The sequence below is a fragment of the Peromyscus maniculatus genome, chromosome 21 (assembly GCF_049852395.1).
Source record: "Peromyscus maniculatus bairdii isolate BWxNUB_F1_BW_parent chromosome 21, HU_Pman_BW_mat_3.1, whole genome shotgun sequence".
Lineage (NCBI taxonomy): Eukaryota > Metazoa > Chordata > Mammalia > Rodentia > Cricetidae > Peromyscus > Peromyscus maniculatus.
The window spans coordinates 53,305,895-53,333,730 of record NC_134872.1 but is presented as its reverse complement, the minus strand read 5'-3'; the positions used below and the strand labels follow the sequence as shown (position 1 = coordinate 53,333,730).

Genomic DNA, 27,836 nt, shown 5'->3' with positions numbered 1-27,836 from the left:
CACATCCTTGATGGGATACAAAAGCAGCACTTTCTCTCTATGCTCTTCCTTCATCAAATCGCATCTAATTCTGAGAGAAATATCCCATAGTTCCCATTAGGGAAAAATTATAAAAGGACCCCATGAACCTCAAAAGTTTTGAGTAGATTAATCAAAAGCAAGGACTGTCTGAGACACTGACCCAACTAAAGGACACCAAAGGAAACATGGCCACTAAATATTATGTGGGTTTGTAGATGGGATGCTGGGACAGAAAAAGGACATGAGTTAGAAACTGAAGAAATAACTATATTAAATATACTATACTAATATATTAACAATGGAAGAAATTGGATGATAGTTTGAAGTCATCTTCCTAAGATTTTCTAATCTTCAGTACTTTCTAAAATTTCCTACAATCTAAAAATGTCTAAAATTAAGCCATTTTTATTTTATCACCATCAATCTCATCATCAAATTATAAATAGAAACATTTTAATGCCACCTTTATCTTTCATTTGTGAATATATGCCTTTATCTTTCCAGGTGACTTCATACTGCATATAATTTTCACTTAACAGTGAATGAATGTATTTCCATGTATTATAATTCTACACAATGTCTATTTATAACAGTCATTCATTTTAGCAAGCCATTATATTTCGCTTTGAGTCAATTATATATTATAATCTTTCCCCCAAATTATGATGGATCTATTAGGGGAGGTAATGAAGAAAGTGCAAAGAAAAAGCTAGGTCAGAATAATTGTGGCAGACTTGTGTATTGTGAGAAGTGAGGTGGATGTCTACTGTTGATAACAATGGAAACAGGACTCACTGAGAAAGAAAATACCCAGATATCAGTTCCAGCCTCAGCATTAACTCTGGGGGTAGCCTTGAAGTCCCCTAATCCCCCTACTGTCCAGGGTCCTTGTTTACAAAACAGAATATGCAATTTATTGAACAGAGTCCATTCCCAAATTTTACTGTTGTTATTTTAAGACAGTTTCTTAGAAAAATGCATGTAAAAAATCTGACCAAGTACATTTAATATAATAAAGAGACTGAAGAAAATGGTTGTAGATATTCTAATACTTAAGATTCACTTAGTGTCTGTGCATATGAGTGTTTTTCCTGAATGTGTGCATGTGTACCGCATGCATGCCTGGTGCCTGTGGAGCTCAGAAGAAGGCAACGGCTTCCCTGGAGCTGGAGTTACTGATGGTGCCACCAGGTAAGTGCTGGGAGCTGAACCCAGATCCTCTCCAATAATATATACTCTTACTTGCTGTGCCATCTCTCCAACCCTGATATAAGTACTTTTCATTTTTTGCTGCATAACCAAAAGTTTTGGATCATGTGGCACTGATGGAACACATTATAAATGGTATAAAAATCTGATAGTGGGGGGGAAAAAGGCTTCCCTTTGAGTGAGAGAGAGAGGAGTATTGCAAAGACATTGGGTTCAGCTGAACACAAGGAGTGGCAGTCTAACAGTAGAATGACCTTCCAAGAAAAGTGGAAAGGCCTTAGATGTGAAGAAGTTTGTAGCTTAGACTGCCTAGTGAAACATCAAGAATATTACAGAAGCTATTTCCCAACACAGTCACCAGGATCGTTTCCATTTTTATAAGGCTGGAATTTTTCTACAATCTCATTTGCCCAGTCCTATAAATTCTGGTTCTTAAATATTATCTTTTCTCTTAGAATTGGCTGTTTTATTTGCTGCCTTAGCTGAGGGATCACTTCTAATGAAGAAAAATAAATATATAAAGTATCTATTTAGAAGATGGGCCCATTAGCTTGTCTGTGTCCTGAGATGTGCACCCCTGTAAGCATCTAATGGAAAATGGGTCCCTGGTTGTTACCAAGAAAGTGAGCAAAAAGCATCCCTTGAGACCCTGTCTTCTCTATGGAAGTCGTTCCGAATTGGAAAAATCAGTTCACAATCAAATTACACAACTTGTTTTCAGAATTTCTTCATCTTGTTTGTATATTTGTTTGTTTTATTCCCCTCCCTCCCCCAAACAGGAACTTATGAATACCCTAGCAGCTTTGAAACACGTTGAAACTGATCTGGTCTGCTGGTGAGAGCCCCTGGCCTTCACACTTAGGAGCACTGAGGGCAGCATCGTGGGAGTTTTCTTTCTCTATGATGGAGACTTAGTGTTTTCTTCAAGATCTGCAGTATATTGCCCCCTGTCCACCTAGCTCTCTTTCTTCAGACAAAACTGCCAGCTGCGTCTCTGAAAGTTTTACTTCTGAAATTGGGTTGACAGAAGAAAAGTATCCTAAACTAAAGGTCCTGAAACGACTGTGATAAGGAAAGCAGGGTGGGGGTGGGGGAGCAGAAGCCAATAAGTACTAAAAACTTTAGGTCCTGAACCCTCAGGCTTACAGAACGTGAGTATAATACTTAGGGAGAAGACACACTGCCTGTGACACACACACACACACACACACACACACACACACACACACACACACACACACACACACACACACACCACATTTCTATTGGTAAATGCCTCCTCTCCAACCTCCAGAGCGATGATGAAGAGATCCAGGGAGCCCCAAGCCCTGGCATAGATGGGGTCTCTGGCAGGCCTCAGCTTAGAAGAGCTTGTGGCAAGGCAGCCTGGAAAGTGTTGCAAGGAAAGCATTTGCTTTGTGGAATGTTGAAAATGCAGCATCATCCTCTCTGCTCCCTTTTCTTTGGCCAAAAGACAATTCGAGGGCACGGGGCTCTAAGAGGAGCTTGAAATCTGCCCTCTGGAGAAGGCGTGGAGCCCCTCCCTCCTAGGCTCTGATGGTCCCTGCTCCCGCGGGCCAGCAGCTCCATCACCCTTTCCTCTTCCATTCACTCCAGCCGGGAAGAGAAGGAAAACAAAACTCTAAAAATAACTGTCAGCATCTTAAAAAGAGAAAAGCTTCGCTGCCACCACCACCACCCCCCTCTTCTACTCCCGCCCTCCCTCCGCGCCACGGGGCACATGTCTGCTTCTTACAACACCGCGAGGCACATGGTCCCAGTGAGACACCGAACCCCATCGGGACAGAGAGGAAATCCACATCTGTGGGACGCTCCGCACAGAACCGCCACCTCCAGCGAGGGAGGCCGGGGGACTGCAGCAGCGACATGAAGAAGGGCTAGAGCTAGGGGACGCGGCTCATGCGGTGAGAGGCAGCGCGCGCGCGCTGGCCAGGGCACGGGGAGGCCGGGGACACCGGGTGGGCCCTGCCACCCCCCGCAGTGCCCGCCGTCCGGGGGGGGGGGCCCACGCGCGCTCCCGAGACTTGAGACTTGCGGGCCTTGCTGCAACTTGCTGCAGTGTTTGAAAGAGTAGTAAGAGCGCATGGAGGTGGGGCCGGGGGAAGACCGGGCGGAGCGGTGGTTGCGGGGTGTGCGCGGGGAGGGGGCGGGGAGGAGGCGGTGGCGGAGGTGGGAAGGGGGGAGCTGATCCCCGGGGGTGGGGGGAATGGGATGTGGGAGAGAGGGGTAGCCCCAGCGCTTACACATGTCACATGTGCTTTTTAAGACGGCCGGGAGCGCCTGCGAGCTGGATCTGGTGGAGGATGCTGCGGCAGGTGCTTCGCAGAGGGCTCCAGTCATTCTGCCACAGGCTGGGCTTGTGCGTGAGCCGGCACCCGGTCTTTTTCCTCACCGTGCCGGCAGTCCTGACCATCACCTTCGGCCTCAGCGCGCTCAATCGCTTCCAGACCGAGGGCGACCTGGAGCGCCTGGTTGCTCCCAGCCACAGCCTGGCCAAGATCGAGCGCAGCCTAGCCAGCAGCCTTTTCCCCCTGGACCAGTCCAAAAGCCAGCTCTATTCGGACTTACACACCCCTGGGAGGTATGGCAGGGTGATCCTCCTCTCCTCACCCGGGGACAATATTTTGCTCCAGGCTGAGGGGATCCTGCAGACCCACCGAGCCGTGCTGGAAATGAAGGTGAACCACAAGGGCTATAATTATACTTTTTCCCATCTATGTGTATTGAGAAATCAGGATAAGAAATGCGTGCTGGATGATATTATTTCAGTGCTAGAGGATCTCAGGCAGGCTGCCGTCTCCAATAAGACAACAGCCAGGGTGCAAGTAAGGTATCCCAACACTAAATTAAAGGTATGCTCCTCCTGCATGCTTCTGCCACTTAAAGAGGCGGCACTTCATTTCTTGCCCTAAACAAGCAAAGAAAATGCAGAGGTCTCATCCTTAAGGCTCAGAGGCTACGGCTTCTTTCATTTCTGGAGGGGTGGAGGGGAAATGATGGGCAACTGAGCAAAGAAAATGTGCAATGAATGGTACAACTAGTTAAGAAATTCAAAGCCAAAACAAATACCAAAAAAAAAAAAAAGAAAGAAAAAAGAAAAGAAAAAGAAAAAAAAAAGTTTCTGAGACCCTGCAGTTACATCTTTGTTCAGGGTTAATAAATCAGTGGATGGGGGAGGGGGTGTCCTGAACAATTGGGGGATTTCTTTTCATAATGGGGCTCAATGTATTTCTTATTACTGATTACACATTCACCTGATATCATATCCACCTTTTCGCATCTTCTGCCTGGCTTGAATTTTTTACAGGTGTGGTCATGGAATTTTGCTGCCTTGTGGTTATGTCTGTGTGTTATGAATGTGGCAGGGATTCCAGGAATTGTGTGTGTGTGTGTGTGTGTGTGTGTGTGTGTGTGTGTGTGTGATGTGTGTGTGTGTAAGCTTGCATAGCAAAAGAAGTAGGAATTTTCTATGAATCAGAACAGGTATGTCTACTTAACTGATGCATTAGTTTCCTTAGTATGCCCTTCCTATCCCATAAAGTATCCCAGACCCAAAGAAGATTGATTACAGCTGCCAAATAACAAAAGTAAAGAAAAAAGTTCACAATCAGCAGAAAATACAAGGCATTTCAACATTAAGTTGGTATACTGTTTGGACTCTCAGGTCAAATTTTGACGCTCAGTGAGATTCCTGAACTCATTCTCCACTGTCAGGACTGAGGTGCTGCAGCCAATGAGGCATGCAGTCTGCAGGTGACTGAAGTCTCAGGGACAAATGTGACTTCCAAAAGACTCACTGCACCATTTGTGTGCTTGACCCTATTCGTGCTCGGAAGCTACGCCTCCAAGAACTCCCAAGACAGGTGTTCCCCAAGAAGAAAATGATGTATGTGGGTCTGTGTGTGTGTGCTCTTCTATGGAGATCATGGAACTGGGAAGACCAGTACAGAATATCGCAATGCCCAGTTATCTATTTAACAGTCACCAGTATAGAAAATGCAAAAGACTTCCTCAGGAATTTTAAGAGAAAATGCATATTTCCTGAGTTAAGCAACAATTTAGTATGGTTAGAAAACTAATGATAGCTTTGCCTTGCCTCCTTTGAGCATGGTACTTTGTTTGCAGGGATCCAGAGGCTGCCCGGGTCTCAGCTTTACCAAACTGAGCAGCCCCTCTAAGGCTTAAGGAAAGCAGAAAGATGAGTCATTAGCTTACACGAACGAGGTGAAGGGCTTGCCTGCTTTGTGCTACTGAGGAAGCATGATGGAGATCTGTGGTTGGGCAGCATGCTTTTCATTTCCCCGCTCCTTCGCCATCACCATCATTGCTTGCTAAGGAAAGGATGTGGTGGAGAGGTGGTCTTTCTCACCTAAAGTCGTAACCCAGTTCTCTTTGGTGTCAACCATGTAAAGAAAGATTTGAGCTGTATCATAGTCACACTTCAGTGTGTTTTCCCTATTGAGTCAAGTTTGCAGGTCATTAATATGTATAATTAGTTGGGTCTCAATCACCTTTATTCAGCAGTACTCTCCAAGTGGAAGGACATCATCCAATCAGCAGCTGTATACATTTTGTTGGTGTGGCAATATCATCTTGACATTTACAATACCAATCTACGTGGTATTCTTTTTATTCATCCAGTAGTTATTAGTTGTGCCTGTGTGATTTTCTGCCTGGTCTTCTAGGCACATGAGATTGAATTATGGCAAGATAACTGGTGTTACTTCCAGTGAGTTTCAAGGCAGTAGATGTCAGCATTTTCATTCACCAAGACAAGAGTAACTTGCCATCACAGGCTCTGCAGTTGTGTGCACTCTTGAGCCAACACCATGCTGGCCTATGGTACATCTTCTGTATACACTTTCTGACTGACTGATTGGATAGTTGGTGGATGTATAGGCAGAACTCTATGAGTAATCATAAAGAAAAGGTGTAACTCACTGCAAGTTTATTGAGTAATAGAATTAGTCTGTTACCCACAGAAGGGACAGGACTATCACATGTGGGCTAATGTTCTTATTTAGCTTTATTCTATCATTCATCTTTTCTCAAGTGTGCTGGTTTGAGTCTGTGTTTATGGCTTCAATGGGGAGGGTGTCTTTAAGCCGTCTTGGGGTAAATGAGCCTTTTGAGGTATTTCGAGAACAACAAACCTTCTCAAGACTAGACATAATCTCACAGGCGCTCATGCAGTATAAAACACAATTCTGTAAGTACCACAAAAACCTAGAATTCTGCCACAGAGACTCCAGGGGACCTCAGGAGCAGAACTCTGTGGCCAAGAGTAAAATGAGATGGCTTGTATTGATTGTGTGTAGTTTTCAAATGATTTGAATTTTTGTGTGGCCATGTGTCTCGAGGTGTATCTCCATGATGTTGGTACTCAAAAGTTTGATCACTACTGTTTTTAGTGATTTAGAGGGGAAATTTTACACATACATTTTAGTTTTTTAATTTATTTTGTTCAGCTCTATCTTACCAATATTCCCACCTCTGTCCAGTATTAAAAACTTCTGTGCTGGGAAAATCCAGCAGTAGGAAGGAATCACAAGTTTGGGGAACTGGCAAGATAAATAGCAGCAGCTGGACAGTGTGAAAAGGAACTGTCAATCACTTGGCTTCAAAGGGGCAGTAGGTGAGGGCTGGACATGGAATGATGATAGGTAAGCACTGATTGACAGGGAGAAGTCATCAAAAACCTGAGTTGTGATGATCAAAGTACTAAAACAGCCTGCCTGTCTTGAACTCAGAAAGAGTTAGATCTGGTGAACATAATAATCCTGAAAATGTGATTCAGACAAGCGGGGGTCACATAAATTGGCCAAAATGGAAAAATCCACCTGGGAGATTAAATATACCCAATGTGAAAAAGCAGCACTTGGCCTACAGAACCACAGAGGCAGTCAGATTGATACAGGCTTTGAAAACAGAGAAAAAGCTGTAAGATCAGAAACACATGTATAATATGAATTCTGTAATCTTTACTTGGAACTGATCTCTGTGAGGTAGCCTCAACTGAGCCCATGGGCCATGCCTCACTTCCTTTGTGCACTCCTTTTCTCTTCCCCAGCCTTGACTATATCTCTAAAGACAATATTTACAGTGAATACTTATTGACTAGTTTAGTTCATTCAGTGTCACAAAATTATTATCAGCCTTTGTGACATGCTTCCATTTTAAAGATATTATTTATGTTTTACAGATGTTTCTAAAGTGTTTTTTAAGCTCATAATTGAAAGACTCTTAATACATACGTATATACGTGCATACACTACAGTTAAATATATGCGTTAGGTAAAGTAGTACAATGTGGCTACGTACACATACAACTGTTAAATAGACACATGAGTTACAGTAATACTATGGGGCCAGACTGAGTTTTTAAGTAAAATTCCTGCAAATTGTTAAACAATTCTGTATTTATGAGCTGTGCTAGACTGTAATAAATGTTTTCATTATCATGCAGGCAGCTTGGGTGGTTACAGCTCATGTGCCCCTGCTTCTTAGACAAGTCATTGTAATCTCACCTTTCTCCCCGTGGAAGTGGCAGTTCTCATGTAGCCCCAATTCTGTACAGTTAAAGCAAATGTAGTACAGATAAAGGGGTCCTGGATCTCAGCAACTTCGCTACTACTAGAAAGGAGTAGCTCAGATCCGATTTCTCTGAAGCCTATCTCTCCCGTTAAATTACACCAACTTCCATATATCTGGACACATTTTACAATCAGTATGTACATCAGTATAGCACCTTTATAAACAGGAGGAGCAAAGATACACATTTCTGACCATCAATAGAAGACAGTGCTTCTTAAGTACATTCTTAAGTACATTATCCATTTTTAGAAGGTGTTGCAGTTAATTATATAGTTCTGATCTCAGTGGAAGGGGAACTAGAGCCAAATTGAAAAGCTATGGTCAGCAGTTTTTAATTCTACTCCTAATTCAGTCTAATATATATATATATATATATATATATATATATATATATATATATGTATACATATACATACATACACATATATAAATTTTCAGATATTGTGATTTAAACTTACCTTTTTGACTCTGCCTTTCAATAAAGGGAGAGAAGTTGCTACCATATTAAATATTTTCTTTGTATCCTAAAGGTTTCCAGATGTTGTGTGTCATTTAGTTTATATAAATTTATAAATTGCCTTCCCATTTTATAGGAAAAAAAACAGAGAGCTTCAATTATTTCCTTGTGATCCTCAAGTTAGTGCATATATTCAGGCTCAGCAGACTTAAGCCCAGATCTGTGTAGCTCCAAAGCCTAATTACAACACACTTTTTGTCTTACCATTTTCTGAAATGTTCTCTGTAACAATTTTATAGTAGCCTTTCTCAGAGAGAGAGAGAGAAAGAGAGAGAGAGAGAGAGAGAGAGAGAGAGAGAGAGAGAGAGAGAGAGAGAGAGAGAGAGAACCATTTCCACATTACCCCCTTGCTTCCTGGGAGTGACTGGCTCCTAAAAAGATGGCAGGATGGCACTCCAGTCAGGGCAAACTCCTGCTCTCTACCTAATATGGCAGATGCTACAAATTGAGCAAACTACTCATTGGCGCATGACTTCACCTTTGATATCATGCCCCCTCAGCTAAGAACCAACAGGAGTTTGCCTCTTGGATCAGCTAAAGGCGAGAAAGCTGAAGGTGACCCAAAGTTTTGAGCCAGGGGCTTATATGTCAAGGAAGCTTGTGATTTTCTGGCTTGCTCTAGCACCAAGAGGTGGGGAAGGGGGAGAATTGATGAGATAGCAAGAACTAATCCAATGCAGTTTAAATGGAGAAATGTTCAGGAGACCTTGGTTCCAGTGCTAATTCTTTGAAGACAGGTTAGTGACTGATTGAACTCACCATCAATTTAGGTGTCAGGTTTTTTTTATTGTGGGACATTTGACAGAGCCAAGGCAAGAAATCGCAGGAATTCTTGTCACCCAGCAAAGTTCTCTTATGAGTGTTAGACAGCATTCCTACACATAGTATGTGTTATCATAGTGGATTTGCGGTAGATTTGAATGATGCTATTGAAAAACACTGATCATGGGTTCCTAACTAAATTATTGTATATGAATCCTAGCAACCATACCAGGAATTTATTGATTCCTTAATCTGTGAGTACACAGATTGTGGTCAAACATTCTCAGTTTTGGGGCCTACCTCCTGCTCACTGGCTGCAGCAAAGACTTACTTTAAATCAAATTAAATTATTATGTTTGCATGTACTTATGCACATTGCTGTTTTTAATACACTGTGCTTTTTTACAAACATTTTAATTAGCATGCAAAGTATTAGATTTCATTATTGAACTTGTAGAAAAGTTTGTTTATGTTGATTTTTTTTGCCTTTGCTCCCCTGTGCCCCATTTGCCCTCTTGTGTTCTTACACCTCCAGTAGATTTCTCCCCATTCTGTCACATGTGTCTATTGCTACCCCTTCTGTACCCCTCCCCTTCCCCCGCAGTCGCCTATCTAGTTTTATAGTATATAACATACTCACATCTTCTTTAAAAATCTATGTGTGAAAGAGGTTGCAATTCTTGTCTTTCTGAGTCTGGGTCACCTTGCTTAATACAATATTTTCAAGGAAGCTCTTAATAAAAAAAATGAATGAATAGATAAAAAGGGAAGGGAGGGAGAGTTAATTTCCTACACTCTTCTTCTCATTTCATTACTCTTAGCTGGTCTGAGGAGTTCCTTGAGGATTCAGGACACCAGTGGCTAGGAACAGAAGTGGGATGGAAGTCAGTGATGTGATAGACATGCATGACGGGCCTAACGCCTTCCGGCACCCCTTAAAAGACAAGCCTTTGCCTCTTCTGTTACTTTAAGGCATAATTCACTGTAATGAGTTTTCTCTCATCGTTTCAACTTCAAAATTTTTAGTACAGCAACTCTTTACAATACATTTGGGTAACATTTGGAATTTTTCACCCACTGGCTATTGCAACATGATTGGGCCACATTGCTTTTAATTCAGTTTTAGAACTGATCAGCATATATTCAGACTTATTTCAGTTATGATCAGACATTCATGGGTTGTGCTCAACATAAAAATTTTTGAAGATGACACCTGAAAATTGCAAACTTCTAGATTATCCCCCCCAAAAAAATCATGAATTACACTTCAATTTCTTCTCTATACACACTTCAGAGTTTGAGATGTCCCTGTGTTAGACCTAAGGTGGGCCTCAATATTTTTAATCAATGACTTGAATTTAGACTATCATGTATTTGCTTCAAATCAGAAATGTTAACAGAAAAATAGGTTAGTGTAGGGAAATATCAAGGAAGTGTGTGGCAGATTATCGGGTAACCATTCTACATTGAAAAGCCCTCGCCTTCATCCTGTAGAGTTGGGTCAGTCACTTGGTGACACTTAAAGCTGATTACAGTCATTCAGCAAACCCTGAAATAGTAAAATTAGATCCAGCTCTTTTAGAAAGTAGCATTTCTCAAGCTCTTTTGCAGGTACTGAATAGCCGTCTCCATGCTGAGCTCTTCTCTCCAGGTACATTAACAGCATCAGAGAACGTGACACACAGGAAGCACACATGGGAGCGAGACTGTCTGAGGGAGGTGAAACTAAAATCACAAGGGACTGCAGTGTGCCTTTTAACGTGGTATGGTAATCTGTGAGTTTTCAGAGTTCCTCACTGAAATCAAGACTCATTCTTTGTCATGCTGAGCAATCCAGGCCTCTGAAAGGTACCTAATGAGCTGCACTAAAAAAAAAAGTCTGTGTTTATGTAAAGGATTTGGAATGGAACAGCCGGTGTTCCCTCTCAGGAGCTACCCTGCAAAGTGAGAGGACCCACCTATGATCATCTAACTAGCCCCTGTTGTCACAAAAACAGCAGACAGAGTGAGGGCTCTGAGCTCAGAAGCTGGAGAGTTCACCAACCACTGATGGAAAACGTTAGATTGTAACTCTACCACATACCTATATAGGTTTTTTATTTTCATTATTCCCTAAGCAACATTCATTAACTATTTTATATGGCACTGCAGTTGGCACTTGCAGCTATTATAAGTATTCTAGAGATTATTTAAAGCATATAAGTACAAAGGAAGAATAACATGATACGCAGCAAGATGCATATATGTTCTGTAAATATAGAGAGTCATTTCATATAAGGAAATGAGCATCATGGATTTTGATACTGGCCCAGGGATCCTGGATTTACCTCCCATAGATCCTAAGGAAAGACTCTAGGCTTTGGGTCCTGGAAAGCCAAAGATGTGTTTCAAGCATTCTCACAGTTTCAGAAAGCCCTTGATGTCGATTTGGGTGTTTGCAGCAGATGCTGGTCTCACTGAGTGTTTAGAATTTAGCATCAAAGTTTATACCACTCTTTGAGTGGCAGGGTCTTTTAATGACTTAGCAGCTAAGATTGCTCAATTCTAGCTGTCAGTATTGACCATACTGATGTGGTGAGATACATAGTACATCGTGTGGATAAAATTCAAAGGCATTGGAAAACACATTCACTCAGGTAAATATTGTGTCTGCTCAGTGTCAGGCACTGTATTGCCCACTGTGAGTTCAGCTGGAAGTAAATCAGATGTGGCGCTAGCTGCCTGAGAAAGACAAAAATTACACATATAATTCATAATTACAGATTACCATGGGCGAAAAATACATGACATTGTAAGAGTAGGTATCAAGTCTTGTGGTGTTAAAAACTACTTTCTGAAGAAATGGCTGTGAGCTGAACTGTGAAGAGTGAGAAGGCATTTATATGAGAAGGGTGACTTAGATGCTTGTAGAGACAAACATTTGATTAGGAGATCGGGGTACTTTGGAAACACTGAACAAAAGCCATCATGGGTGGAAATTATAGAATAAAAGCCATGAAGGTGTTAGGGACATATTGATAATTTCTTAAGATCAAGGTTTGTGGATCCAGAATATCGAGGTGTATGTCTTTGGCTTGGACTATCTTTCACAGTGTCAAAATTGCATGTCTCTGAAATGCTAAGCCTCCAAACCATTTTATTTTCCTTATGGAACGTTGCTAAGATATTTAGATACATAAAGCACTCTTATGTGCTTTAGGGAATTCTCATCTCTGTCTAATTTGCATTATGGGTCTAAAGTGAGTCTGTATGTGCCTAGTGAGCTTATAGGGTAAAGAGACCTCTTTATATAAATTAATTTGCCTGGAAGGATCTAGCCAACAAAATGGAAGTTGCTAAGGTAAGGCCTCAGGGAAGGTTATAATAAAATAGGTAAAAGCTCATTCAGGTCAAGCTAACATCCTGCAGCTATGGGTTAGCTTGGAAGAGAGATACCTTCTGAAACACACTGAAAATGATCTTCATGAATGACTACAAAATACACAAAGAACAAGGAACGTAATTTTAGATTTGAGAAAGGAAGGAGTGGCAGAAAAAGAAAGATACTTTGCCATCTGTCTATGTGGCCTCAGTTCAGGAGAGGCTGTAGAGAGAATTACATGTATCTAACACTAGAGAGAGTTGCCAAATTTAACAAATAAAAATATCAGACAACTGATTAAATTTTATTCAAAAAGATAGTAGGCATACGTGGTAAGTACTACATCGTCTGAATTCATAGAAACACGTTTGAAGATTTGGCACCGGGCTGCCAGGACCAATTCTTTCTTCCCCAGGAAAGGTTTGAAGGCCTTGCTATGAAAACAGGAACAGGCCCTGCTTTGTTTTATCTCTTGCACTGCAAGGGAGCAGAACAGTCTGGAGCTTCCCATTGTCTCTGATGGAAGAGCTGAGTCTAAGTCAGGGAACTGAAATTTTCCCAGCCCCAATTCTAATGCTTGGTGATCACCAACTATCCAGGGAACTAGAAAGGAAGGCAAGGAAAGTCTAGCTGAAAACAAAAGTTATTCTAAACATTTCCAGAAATGGACACATAAATTTCTGAAAAGACCAGAGTCTTATTCAGGTGGGGACGTGAGCAAGTGAAATTTAAGTCACTCATAATATGACCTCACTTACATATTCTGGCCTCAGAACACCATTACATTTATTGTTCTACTAATTCTGATAGACTACTGAGTGAAGATTCCACTTAGCCTAAATACCTTTTATTGTATATTTTAACTATGATAAAATGAAAATAATTTTTTTTTTTTTTTGGTTTTTTGAGACAGGGTTTCTCTGCGTAGCTTTGCGCCTTTCCTGGAGCTCACTTGGTAGCCCAGGCTGGCCTCGAACTCACAGAGATCCGCCTGGCTCTGCCTCCTGAGTGCTGGGATTAAAGGCGTGCGCCACCACCGCCCGGCTAAATGAAAATAATTTTAAAGGAAGGTTGATTAGTGGAAAACATATGATGGGTGTGTATACATGCAATTTGTAGGGTGGAAATACTAACTACCACCTTACATTTCTAGAAGAGCTGGGTACCCATTCTATGGATGAAACCTTTTACTAAAAGCAAAGATGATACATGCTCTGAACATCTTTGCAACAACAGTAATAAGTACATATATCATTTAAAATGTGTCTTCCTTTCCTCAGGACTATAAATGTCTTAAGGTTAGAAGCCATATCTTGCTCCTATTTATAGCTTCTCCATAATATTCAAAGACAGTCTTACACATATAAGAAATATTTCATAAAAAGAAGTAAACATGTTTTTAAAGGAAGATTCTCATTAGTGCTGCTTGGGGTTGCCTGACAGTCTTTATCCTTCTTTTCCCACACGATCCTAACCTCCCATGTGCAGCTAGCTTCTTTCATGGTACCCATTCCACATGGCAAAAGCCCAGCTTGTCACTTCTCCTTTCCCATGACTCACCTTCCCGTACAGTTAGATGTATAGAAGGATCTTCACAGCGTGGAGACATGGGTAGATGAGGTATAGACTGTATCACAGGCCACAAGAACAGGGGCACTAGGACAGAGGAGGTGCCCCTGAGGACAGACACCTCGCTAGAGCTCCCTGGGGGCCTGAGAGAAGCTCGGGGTCTGAACTAGTTTAGTGACCCCCTTTCATAGATAGTACACCCTCTCTCAGGGAATAGCACATAAAACCGATATTAGCAACTTGACACTTGATTTCAATTCATTCTTTTCAGTTATTTTTGTTTTTATCTTAGGGATTATTTCTAAGGAAGTGGACTTCTTCATTAGAAATGGCTGTGGAAGTGGAAGTGACTGTGAAACTAGACACATTCATTTAAAAAAAAAAATGTCTTGTCAGAGTATCTTTTCCTAAACGATGTTTTATACTTAAAACTTAAGTTTGTTTGTCTTGTAAGGCAATGTTACCTTACTCACCCCCTGGTAGAATATTTTAGTAATTAATAGCTGCAATGTTAAGTGCTATTTGCTTCCTAACTTTCCTTGTGCTCAGGACACTGATGCTTTATTGATGGCATTAAAGCGGTTGGAATTCTTTAGCAATCTGACAGTGTGCCCTACAGTAACCACTGCTTTATAAAGGTAAATTCTTTGTCTTTGGAGATTAAAATAGTAACAACTAACCATAAATAGTATAATAACAATTAATAATTAAGGACTGAATCTGTCTCCTAATTTTTTGATTGCTTGTTTATTTGAGTTGGGGTCTTATAGTCCAGCCTAGCCTTGAAGTCATAAAGGAATGGAGGATGACCTTGAACTTCTGACCCTCCTGCCTCCATGTGCATACAGTAATCACAGGTATGCACCACCATACCAAAACTCCCAGACTAGTTTTTAAAATAAGAATTGAACAAAATTTGTGTTCGATTCCATTTTTTGAGTTTGAATGCATTACTTAAATTCTTTATCCTTCCTCTTTTTTCTTTATTAAGAAATCTTTTATTCATTCTACATACCAACCACAGATTCCCCCCACTTCCCTCCTCCCTCCCTCCCTCCCCCAGCCTTTTCCCCAACCCACCCCTTCTACCTTCCTTCAAAAAGGTAAGGCCTCCCATGGGGAGTCAGCAAGGCCTAGTACATTCAGTTGAGGCAAGTCCAAGACCCTCCCCACTGCATTAAGGCTGCACAAGGTGTTCCACCATAGGCACTGAGCTTCAAAAAGCCAGCTCATGCACCAGGGATAGATACTGATCCTACTGCCAGGTACCTTTTAAACAGATCAAGCTACACAACTGTCCTTCCTCTTTTTGTGTAAAACAATTAATTCTTTATTAATATTCATGCTATGTCTAATTTCCAGCACCTAGTAGTTTCTTCAACAGCTTTAACATTTTTATTAATATAAACTTGTAATGACAACATCACAGGAATCAAATGAAAAGTCATTTACCATCCCCACTCACCAAGCCAATTTTTAAAAATCCAGTTCTAACAATAAAATATATAGTTATTATCATAGGGTGGATACCTGTTTGATCCTTTTTTATTTCCATAGTTTTGTAAACATGTTCATAATATCATTTTTATCAATTTCACAGAAGTTCAGTTGGTAGTGCTACTACTCACTCTAGAACACTTCTAGGATTTTTTTTAATCTTTAATAAGCATAAGGAAGAAAGCAAAATTTTCTGGCTCATTAATAGGAGCTTTAGGTAGAGAACTTTTTTATATGACTTAGAATGCTACTTCTGTAAGTATAACTATTTGTGCACGTGAAATATAAATATAGGTCAACAGACTCCTGGGTAGCAGTATCCCAGGAGAGACCTTGAATAGACATTAGGAGGACCTAAGTTATTTATAAGCCAGCTTGAAATACTATACATTTTTAAGAACCACAACCAAGATTAAGCTTCTAAGAGTACCTTGTGGCTTGTCAAACTGAGAACTAGTTTTCACTACCTTTCAGTTGGTGAAACTCAATGATTCTCCAGAGAAATAGGTCAGAATCTTTCTAGTTCCCTGATACCCACCTGGCTTCTCCTCAGATCCATTAAGTCAGAATCTAGGGAGTAAGGAGCTGAGCGCTGGTATTTTCATACACTTAAGTGATTCCAGTGGACAATCGGATTGGGAAACTTAGACCTAAAAATGACTGAGTTTGCCCAGCTCTTTAGCAGATAAAATGAGAGGATCAGACGCATTAGTGAGGGCCCATGATGCTCCTGCAGAAACTAAACTTTATGTTTATCTTGGGGCTTCAAAAAGGGGAAGGAATGCCCTGAACTTAGTGGTACCACTTTCTTCCTAGGGAAGCTGCCTGTACTGCATCTGGGTGGCTAATGAAAGTGACCCTATCCTCTTCTGTCTTCACTTAATCTGAAATTGACCGAACAAAATAGAACATCTTAATCAATTTGTTATGCACCAAAAATGTCCTGAATTGTTCACCACTAGGAAAATGTATCATCTTTTCTTGAAAGACACACTTGCTTAATGGATTTGCATAATGAGATTAATTTTTAAAACTGCAATTGTATGGTAAATTGTTACTGTCATGGTGGTACACATAGATGTGATAACTCTTGAGAGTTCACAAGAGTAATCATACTAGAACTTGAAGCAGACCTTTGATTTTTATTTAATTGCTATTAGCCCCCCAACTTACATCAAGATAATCTAAGTCATGCACAGCCTAAGGTGGCTATTGTCAGTCACTTGGAAATGCATTCATAAATACTACCCAAAGTTAACCTATGCTTTAACTAGCCACATGATAGAGATAAAGAAATGTTTCTCCAGTGAAAGGTTGGGTAGATTAACTCTTGGTGTTTTTAATTGCCACTTTGAGTATGGAATGCTTCATATTAAGAATTTAAATGGGACCACGGTGGAGTTCAGCTGGTAACACCCTTGCCTAGTATGCACTGAGCCCTTTGTACAATCCCTAGCACCACATGAACAAGCATGTGTATACCTGGAACCCTAGCACTTGGGAGGTGAGAGCAGGAGGAGCAGAAGCTCAAAGTCCAGGCCAGCTGGGTCTACTCCCTGTTTCAAAAGAAGAAGAATAAATGAAGTGCCACCAGTTTCTATTTAAATAGGATGGAGGAGAAAATCCTCAGCCAAGTTGCACATCTTTTCTTTTCCCTCTTCACCTGTGAAAACAATCATACAAGTTTTTTCTTGATGCATTTACTACGTGAGATGTGAAGCTAATACATACAAGTCCCCTGGATTCACCAGGAGGCTCATGGTCTCAAGTCAACCTATCTTAAAACAGCATTTACAGTATGTCTAATTAAAGAAAACTCATGTTCATTAAACAGTAACGAATATTTAAGGTAGTTCAGCCATACAATCTAAGTGCTTTCCTTGGGTCACAAGAAAGCCTTTCCATTTGATTCCCAATGGACTCACAAATCACACCCTTAGTCTCTTATTATTTGTAGATGATGGTTGTAAATTGCTTGATACATGGGGTGAATGGATGTTTAGTCGGTCAACATGAGTGATGTAGCATCCACCACAAGCTGTTGATAACTGCCACCTTCATATTAAGTGCTTTATTTTTGGCAAAATGGTAAAATCACTTAATGAACCTGAATCCATATCCATATTATATTTTCCAGAACTATATAAAAGTGGGATTATTCCTCTTCTGTGTACTACTTTTGAAATGTTAAGTAGTTGTGATTATATTGAAGAAACAATATCTACAACATAGCATTTAAATATGGATCCACGATGCTTTATCTAGGAAGCTTTGTAATATGTAAAAGTCCTCCATTGTCATGTCACTAGGTAGTATCTCTCTAGAGGGAAGTTTTCCTCATATTTATTTAAAACAAAGTATTTCTAGTTAGTCTTTCTCCGGTAGAGAAGAACCCTGGTCATAACCATGTTTTTCCCCCTAGCAATATAGACTTCATGCATGTCACATGTTTGGTGATATTCACCCCCATACTGTCCTCTCTCATTCTGCAATCTCTGCTTCCATTTTCCTACCTCCATATCATTAATAAGTACTTTTTCATTTCATATCTTTTCTTCCCTAAACTCCACATATGAGAGAAAGCATGTGATGTTTGTCTTTGTGAGTTTGGCTCACATTATGTGACATAAGGATCACTGGAGCAATCTATTTCCCATAAATGATGCATTTCTTTCATGTGCCATTCTCTCCTTGTGATGTTGAAAATGCAGTTATGCTTTTTCATCATTCTCTTTACTGCTTAGGCAGTCTGTTACACATGGGCCTCAGTCTTAGCCTCTTATTCACCATTGCTTTCAGCACTTTACAGAGAACCCTTTTAAATGGGGCACAGTCATGAGTCTGCTGAGACTGAACCCCATAGGGCACGTTGTCATTATAGAGACTGGAAAATTTTCCCTCTTCCGAATGTTCTTGTCACCACATTTATTTCAGTGAGTAGCTTTTTTGACGAGATACGTATTCTATACTTATACTGTTAGACATTCTGCATTAGGGGCTAGTGTCTGGTTATAGCCATATTTGTAGGCTTTTGCCAGAAACACACCATCCAGGCAGAAAGGAGAACACGTAAGTGGGAGTTTAGAAACTTACCCCTGGTGCTTCAGTATTACATGTTAATCCAGAATGATCCAGAACTCCAAGGAAAACAAAACTGATGCAGCGTGGCTTTCAACTTCCTCAAGAGCTTTATAATCAAATTGGCTTTTGTAAAAGAGTATTGCTAGTAGGAAAAGTCTTTCAGAGAGGCTTATTTCCATTGGTAATGAATGCTTTCCTTTCAAAATGTATTAATTAAAATCGAGGTTAGTGGAAAGCTGTGCCCTGTAAGCAGGGAGATATTTTGCTGTGATCAGTTTCTTTGAAGGTTATGAAGTCAGCATAAAATTCCCAATGATTTTATAGATAGAAAAATGAATACAAAACATAAAGTTATTATGGGTAGGGACCAAGAAATATCAAGATGAAAAACCACCAACGATATTAATCATCCACAGGAGCTGGGTAGAAGATTGTTTCAGAGTGGAACTTTCCATGAGTGCCCCCAAATCATCCAGCCTCTGGCTTTCCCCATAGTATGTAATGACTGCTACAATAACCATGGCATTATTTAATTAGTAAAAGTGAAGCATGTGTATAAGATGTCTTTTATAAATTGTGATACATTTATAGTGAAGATGGAGAAACTATAAAGCTTCAAGTTTGTGCATTTTAAAAAGGACAGGACATAAAATGTTAGTTTCTAGCCTGTTTTATGTAATACCTGGTTTCAAAAACATTTCTTAATGTCCACTTGAATGGTAAATCATCATTTTATTCCCACTCAACAAATGAATCATTTTTACACTTTTAATGAAAAGGTCACATTAAACTTTTTTTAGAACAGAATGGATAAAAATTTTCTACAAGAAAAAAATCACATTTTATTAACTGCAAGGTTTTGTGTTATATTTTTCAGAGAATTAATGTTTACAAATCATAAATCTCTGAGCCTTTGTGTTAAGAAATAAGCTATAGACATGTGCAGATTTTTCATATGGATTCTTTGTATTAATGTTTCAAGTACAACATTAAATAGTCATCATCACAGATGTCTGGGAACCACAGACATTCTTACCTGACTGTCATATGATTCAATTTTTTTTTACATGTCTCAGTAATTCAATTCTCTGATTACTAATATTTACTTGTTTTCTTTAATGCAAACATACTAAAGCTGTAGGTAGTGAAATCTCTTTCATTAAATATTTTAAAGGCAGAAATATCTATCAAGTCATATATGATGCAGACCCATGCAATTAGCTTTATGATGCATGGCAGTGGGTACTCAAATGAACCAAGTACTCTATGTCATTTTTATCAGGCCCTGCTCTAGATAACTACACATGAACCAACTTAGTTGTCTCTCATTATTATAGTGAAGCAGGATCCTAATTAGTCTTAAATAAAAACCCAGAGTCAGATGTGAGAGTGAAAGATGCAAGATCAGAGTAGCAGAGCAGTCAAGCCACGAGAGACTTCTTACCTCTACAAAAACTCAGACCAAATGGGCACTCCTGTCTCTATGAATCCTTAGATTGAATGGGCAGATCCTGTCTCTATGAATCCTCAGACTGAATGAGGCCAGAGATTCTGTCTCTACCTGCCTTAAATTCCTGTCCCCATCTGCCTTATATCCCTGTCTCTACCTCCCGAGTACTGGGATCAAAGTTGTGAGCCACTACCACCTGGCTCTATTTCTCTTTTAGACTAGTTCAGCCTCATGTAGTCCAGGGTGGCCCTGAACTTCTGATCTTCCTGCTTCCTCTTCCCAAGTGCTGGGATTAAAGGTGTGTGTCACCACTGCCTGGCCTCTCTAGTTAACTAGTAGCTAGCTGCGCCCTCTGATCTCCAGGCAAGCTTTATTTGTCGGAACACAAACAAAATATCACACAACATTGTAATCTCATTTTTAACAATGGGAAACTGAGGAACAGAGAGTTAAATAATTTATCAAAGTCCATTCAAACTGGATGGAGCCAGTAATCTTATTTACTTTTCTCATTACTGGCCATGGGCCACCACGTCTGTCTCTCAGTTTTGCTTTGGGCTGCTCATACTATTTCTAGCTATTCCTAATGGTTTTCATAGGAAACTCAAATTAGAAGTTGAAAAGTATTCACCAGATCATCAAATTCTCCCACTCCAAGAACTAATAAAACTATGTTCCCTATAGCCCTTTTCCAGAAGTAATTTAGTCAGTTTTATTAAGTGAAATTTATGTGCACCCCATTTAATTGATCGAATTTCTGCCATGCTCCTTGGAATACTCGTCTACAGAACTCATAAACCTGACTAATAACACAGCCCTTCACTATTATAAAACTATTTCTCTTTATTATGATATTTTATTGTTCCTTTTTCCATTAATGATACAGATTGACCTTAAATAATTCTTCTTATTCTAATAAGTCATACTGATTTCTCATTTTATGAAGGCCAAAATCAGAGTCTACTGTGGCTTTGTAGTCTATAAACCATTGTAAACAAGAATATATTGGATGTAGCTTTGTGAACACAACTTCTGACACTCAGAGAAATGGGCAACTAAAGTCTTCTAACCTGCGGGCGGGTGTCCATTGTATTTGAAGATATGGTGAATAGACATTTATGGAGCCCTTCCTTTATTCAAGACAATAATGGTTTGTGTGTTTTCAAACCAATGTGAAGTAGTAACCCAACTAGCAATGACTTTATAAGTTAACTGACCTGTCGCATAGATACAGTGAGTCTACAATGCACTAAATGCATGTTAAGGGATGTAGACACTGCTGTCCTATCTATATACTACCTTGTACTGTAGAGGACAAGAAATCATTGTACTGTCCCATGAGGCTTTTGGGATGAAGGGGGATTTAAGCCGGTTCTAAAAACAAACATTGAAATCAAGACAGAAAAATACAAGGAAAGCATTTGGATGGGGGGAGGGCAATCTTTCTAGTATTCTTACTTGGATGATAAAGTGGCCCTTTTATCTTCAGTAGACAAACAGAAGAGGATGGTTTTACTTTGTAAGGTTATGTTAGGTGAATGAAGGAGCCACAGAAAGCCTTCAAGTAGTTGTTTGCCTTAAGAACTTCAAGTATGCCTTTATTTAAGTGAACCCTAAATTGTGTGAGCTCTTTATTCAGACCAGGGTTTCTTAACCTTTATTGATCCTTAGAAATGGAAAAGTCTTCCTTTGAGGGAGATCCAGCAGGGTACCTGCCTCTGCCCATCAGGTCCTTGTAATGTTTCCTTCCTGCCCCCATTCAGGACAGACAAAAACAAATCTGAAGATGTTGCCAATGTTCTCTGAGGTATGAAATAACCCCCTGCTGAGCCCCTCTATTCTCATCCAGTGAACCCTCAGGGAATCCATTCCCTCAGATCTCTGTCCTTCCCTAAGACGGGCTGTCAGGAAAGAGTTTCTGGTCCCTAACCTAAATCTTTCATTTTGCCTGTGTCATCTCAGAGGGTATATGCCTACCATGTCAGGAGGATTTAGTCTCCTTGGCAGGAGGCCGGACACCAACCTCTGCAGAATTTCTAGATGTCCAGTGAGAGACACTGAGAAATACTCACAAATATGTCTTTTACCCCTAATGAAAAACTCCCCAGGCTTGTTCACTTGTCAACATTGTGCTCCTGTTTAGATTGAAAACCTATTTCAATTGTAAATCCTTCTGGGAGGGGAAACTCAGCCCTAGGAAGCCAGCACAGCTGGTGCTTCTGGATGGTAAATGATTCATCTTCCTTACATCGGGGAGTCAGAAACTGCTAGTTGAGATGCTAAATCCTCAAGGTAATATTGTAAACCTAGTCACTGGCAGCAAGGAGGGAAAGACCTACTAAATCACAGAGGCCTTCCTCCACAGATTTAGAAGCCATAAAAAAATGCTATTTACTAACTTGATTTTCCCCGATTTGGTAACATGGGCACAATAGGTTGTCCCGGGAGAGTCTCATAAAATCCAGCTAAGCAGAAGTCATCCTTTACACACGTTTTAGACATTGTCAGAACTGTGTCACTCATGTATGTAGTTCATTTTATTTTTCAAATGAAATATTTTGACCTCTCTGAAAAACACTTTTCCTCTGGAACCAGAAGGAGAGCCTGGAAGCCAGAACCACCTGTACCAGTGTAGCCTGTAGCAAACACGGCATTTGATTGGCTGCTTGGCGATAGATATTTCTCCTTGGAGTTTCTGTTTTCACATTTGGCTTTTTATTGCGTAATCTATTTCAATCCAAATTATCTTTCTGTTTTAAGCTTGTCTTGGGTTTCGTGTTACTCAGGAAACTCCTCGGCTTCTCTGACAGTCTGTTTTAGATGTTCATTATCAGGCTTTTAGGTAACTAGTAATCCTAGAATTTCTATTTTTACCCTTTGAAAAGAGGTTCCACTTGTTAGTTATTTAGCTGCGTTGTGTTCTTACCCTGCAAGGAAGTGTCACGAAACACGACAGAATCCGCTTATAGAGTTTATTAGAGATAAAGGGACAGTGTGCAGGCCTGTGGGAGAGACACGTGCGTGGAGAAGAGGGACTGGGAAGCATGGCGCTCCACTTTAAAACCGGCTGGGGGCGTGGCCAGGTCATGTCACTACTCCACGCGTGTGCGTAGATCACATGGTCACATTGCGCGCTTATGTGGCCATGTAACATCACGGATCCTGGTCACGCGAGACACCTTGACCCGGAACTTGCTAGGCGGAGGTGTCCGGGTCCTCCGGGTATCCTGGTTACGAGACGCTTTGACCCGGAAATGCCTATCCTGACCTGGAATTGGCTAGGCAGAAGTGTCCGCCAGGTATATGCAACCGTGGGGGCGTGTTGTGAACCCTTCACTACTCTCACCAGGGTGTCCATTTTCCATAATAATGACACACGTCTACACATGGCAAGGTCCATCTGTGTGTTAACTATATGTGTACTCATGTCTTAGTCTCTTTAGACTGTTGTAACAAAGTCATCAGTAAAGAAAGTGGTTTAAACAAGCAGCATTTATCTCTCACAGTTCTGGATGTTGACAAGTCCAAGGTCAGTATAGAGAGATTCCCACCCCATGATTGCCCACTTCTTTGTCTGTGGACTACTCTTTCTGTCTATGTGTCCTCAGACAGTGGATGGGGTGAGAACCACCCTCCCCCCTTGTCACCTAATCACCCCACAAGGACCCCATCTCCACAAACATACATGCATACTAGAATTTCAGCATTCTCTTTCAGGGAGAGCAAAGCATTCGGTCTGCCATCACTTGGTCTAAACAAAGGTCATTGACTGTGTGTGTTGCAAATGAGAATTTTTCAGACGGAAACTTGGGAAACATTCATGTTTTGTGACCTAGCCTATTTGAACAGGTGACGCCATATGATACAAAGTCAAAGTAAACATTTCCGTTAGCCAGGCTTTTCATTTTTGTGTTTAGTTCTCCTGAGAGCAAATGTAGAGAAAAGCAAAAGGTACAGACTTCTACACATAGTCAAGGCAATCTGCTATGGAGGCAATTCAAGCTTCCAAGTGATAATTAAGTTCTTTATCTAGGGAGATTTCACCACCCTCAGAACATCTATATGGATACATCTACAAAAACTTAAATTCTCAATGAAAACTGGCCAGGTATGGTTTGTACAACTGTAGTCTATCAGAAAAAATAATAAATGAATGAATGAATGAATAAATAAATAAATAAACACTGTAGCTCTCAGAGCAGGTAAGAAAGAGGAGGAAGCATTCTTGGAAACAAAATTTTCAATTTCAGTTCAATTGTTAAACTCTTTCTTCAATTAGAAGAACAAAAAAGGAAAAGCATTCTGTTTATGGGACCCATGAGCCATGCAGCTCGATAGTCAGGCTCTGATAACGAATCCCCGACACTACAAGCAATACTCAGCTTATGGTAGTGGTGCTCAGGGGGCTTTAGGAGCATCCGTGCTATTCTCTCCTTTAGAAGTTAGGAATAACCTGAGAAAGTGCAAATTCTTGAATACACAGCTGCCTTTAGTGCACCCCAAAGAAGAACATTTAATCCAAATGAGTTTCCATTTTATTGTGGTTCCTCTGGAAACATATTTGAATTTTATTTCATTTGAAAAGTTGACAGGTTGTATCATAAACCAGATATTGCCTTGCATATGTTATGGGTAACAAATAAGTTATAGGGCCTTCAAATGTCAGAACAATTGAGAAATGTATGATACAGATAAATTTAGAAATACACAATGGAATATAATTAGAAATTTCTGGAGAAGACTGAAATAAATGTCCCTAGAAAAAATACAGTCAGTACAGTAAAACATATGGAAATACTTAGTATTATAGCTAATATAAAAAGGTTAAAAGAATCAGCACACCCTATTAATTACATATGCGTTTGATTGATTTAAAGTGAAATCAAGAGCCGGAACATAGTTAGCAGTTCTTATTGGTCAGACTCCCAAGCAAAGGAGACTAGATGCACAGTCCCAGTTTTATATAAAAAAAAAAAAAAAAAAAAGAGGCTTCTAAGCAAAGCTCTTCTCATCTTAAGTTAATTAACTCTGTAAAGAAGAGCACTGGCTGCTCTTCCAGAGATCCTGAGTTCAATTCCCAGCAACCACATGGTGGCTCACAACCATCTATGAGAGCTGGTGCCTTCTTCAAGCATGTAGGCAACATGCAGGCAGAACGCTGTATACATAATAAATAAATAAATCTGAAGAAGAAGAAGAAGGAGGAGGAGGAGGAAGAGGAGGAGGAGGAGGAGGAGGAGGAGGAGGAGGAGAAGAAGAAGAAGAAGAAGAAGAAGAAGAAGAAGAAGAAGAAGAAGAAGAAGAAGAAGAAGAAGAAGAAGAAGAAGAGCTAAAGAGATCGCTCAGAGACGTAGAGCCCTGGCTTCCAGATGACCCTTGCTCAATTCCCAGCAACCACATGGAGACTCATAACTGTCTGTAACTCCAGTTACAGGGAGCCCAACACTCTCTTCTGGCCTCTATGAGCACTGAACACACAGGGTGCACAGGCATGCCTGCCTGCAAAACACTCTCACACATAAAATAATTTTTTTAAAAATTATTCTGTAAAGAATCAGCTCCCAAAGAAATGAATGAGGATTTAAAGCCAAATAAATCTCTCGAATCCAGTGACTCAAGAATACCAAATGAAAGTGCTTAGTTAGAAAGAAACGATATTCTATATCATTCTAAACTGAGTTAGTTCAAAGAAGGTCAGTTTTAGGATTATGTTCTGATTTATGCTTTCTGACAACATACTTATGTCCTTGGACTATCTTATTTGGGAAACTGACTACACTGCTCAGGTTTGTCTTTTCAATGATTTTTTAATGTCCTCTTCAAACAAATTGTGAGTTCATGAGGAGTCCTCCTTAGTCATAAGTCAACCAGAACATATCAACCAGCAAGGATATAGCTTTTTGCTGTGCTTTTATTTTAAACAAGGTTCTGCTATGTAGTCCTGAATTGTCTAGCATTCACTCACTATGTAACAGACCAGAGTGACCTCACATTTAGAGCAAGTGCTAGGATTAAGGCATTCACCACAGTGTCAAACTTTATAGCTAATGTCATGGTATAAACTTTAAACATCTTAATAAATTTAGACATTCATTCAACATACACTGCAGTGATAATTTTTTTTAACATAACCTGTTACAGCCCCGTTTCAATGACATTTCAATTGCTGTGATAAATGCCATGGCCAAAATTAATATGAGGAACAAAAGATTTATTTTTTATTTTTATTTTTTAGAGTCTATAGTCTATGAAAGGAAGTCAGGGTAGGAACTGGAGGCAGAAGCCAGAACAGAGATCATGAAAGAATGCTGCTTACTGCCTTGCTCTGCCTGTTTTCCTAAATAGCCCAGCAGCACAAGTCCAGAGATAACACTACCCACAGTGTGCTGTGGCCTTCCATAACATTATTAATCAAATGAATACCCCCATGGACTCTCCCAGAAGCCATCTGGTGAGTGTATTCAGTGAGGCCCCCTCCTTCCAGTGAGGCTCCCTCTTTCCAGATGACTCTAACTTGTATTAAGTTAACAAAAATCGGACCAACACAAACCCTGAAGGAAATGAAGATATATTTGATCCAAAAAATACTCTTCAAGCTTCACTAATTAATGTGCAAAACACTCATCTGTGGAATCACACAGACAAAGGTCTGACCATGTGGTGGTGGATACAACACCTGGAAGCTAGCTACATCCTTCAAGGGTGTATCCCCGGTGATATACTAATGAAAACCTGATGATGTTTTCGAACTATTACAGCTTAAATTTTTTAAATGGGTTCATTTCTTCTGAGCTAGAGGAGGGAGTAGACTTGTACTGTGGTAAGTAATCAGAGCTAAGCAAAATGTTCTAACTCCAGAGGTTGTTAGTAAAATTTATCACCCCAAAAAAAGATATTTTTAGAAATATGACATGCAGCTGTCTCCTGTCGATGATTTGGATGCAGGGCTGACTGGAGCCAGGGGGTGACATCTTTAGAATCCTCCTCCTATCATATGATGGATGCAAGGATGGCATGCAGAGTTGACAACTTATAATAAAACACCATGGCAGAGATGGGAAGGGTGTCATAACAGGTCAAGGGAAACTCAGCTGTTTGTCTGTAAGAAATGCTATATGTCCTGTAATGTAGGGAGTTGTGTAGTCTCTTAAAGGTTTGTTGTGGGAACATGAAGATAAAATTTATTTTCAAAAGCTGTGCTTAAAACCACAACTTCTTATCCTTACAATAAGAACAGTATCTTAAAATACTGTTGCATTGACGTCCAATGACACTTTTAGCTATCAAGACGTGATTTGAGAGGATTTTGTAGGTATCATTTGGAATGTGTGGCAAAGCACATCTGGAGGCTTGAACCTGAGTATTGTATATGTTATTCATTTCAGTAGAAGACATTTCTGAGCACAATGAAAGTAGGGGTTGATAAAACTGAGATGCATAGGTTTCACTTTTGTGTGCTATGCATCAGCAGACTTTTCAGTAAAATACAAAGGAATCTAAGCAAATAATCATGGCTGTCTCCCACTAAGACTTTATTTTTTAAAGGAGGGGGGCTGATTTTATATATAGGCTGTAACTTGTTGAACTTGCTTTATATTTTTAAAAGAAAAAAATAAGTATTGTTTTCAAAATGTTGAATGATTCTTTTTTTCAAGAAGCATAGCATTTCTATTAATTCGGATGAATAGTTCTTAAATACTTCTACTAGGTGTCTTGTATTGTCAGCCACAAATATTGTTTCTGTGTCTATCTAG

The 27,836-nt window shown here is 40.1% G+C and overlaps 1 protein-coding gene across 1 annotated transcript in view; it reads left to right on the top strand.

Moving 5' to 3' along the window:
* The first annotated feature begins 3,474 nt into the window (after positions 1-3,474).
* Positions 3,475-27,836, top strand: part of Ptchd4 (patched domain containing 4) — a 177,980-nt gene continuing 153,618 nt past the window's right edge. The window contains exon 1 of the mRNA XM_006994449.4: positions 3,475-4,103. Within this exon, the coding sequence (XP_006994511.1) occupies positions 3,504-4,103 (600 nt within the window). The 5' untranslated portion in view covers positions 3,475-3,503. The remainder of the gene's footprint in view (positions 4,104-27,836) is intronic.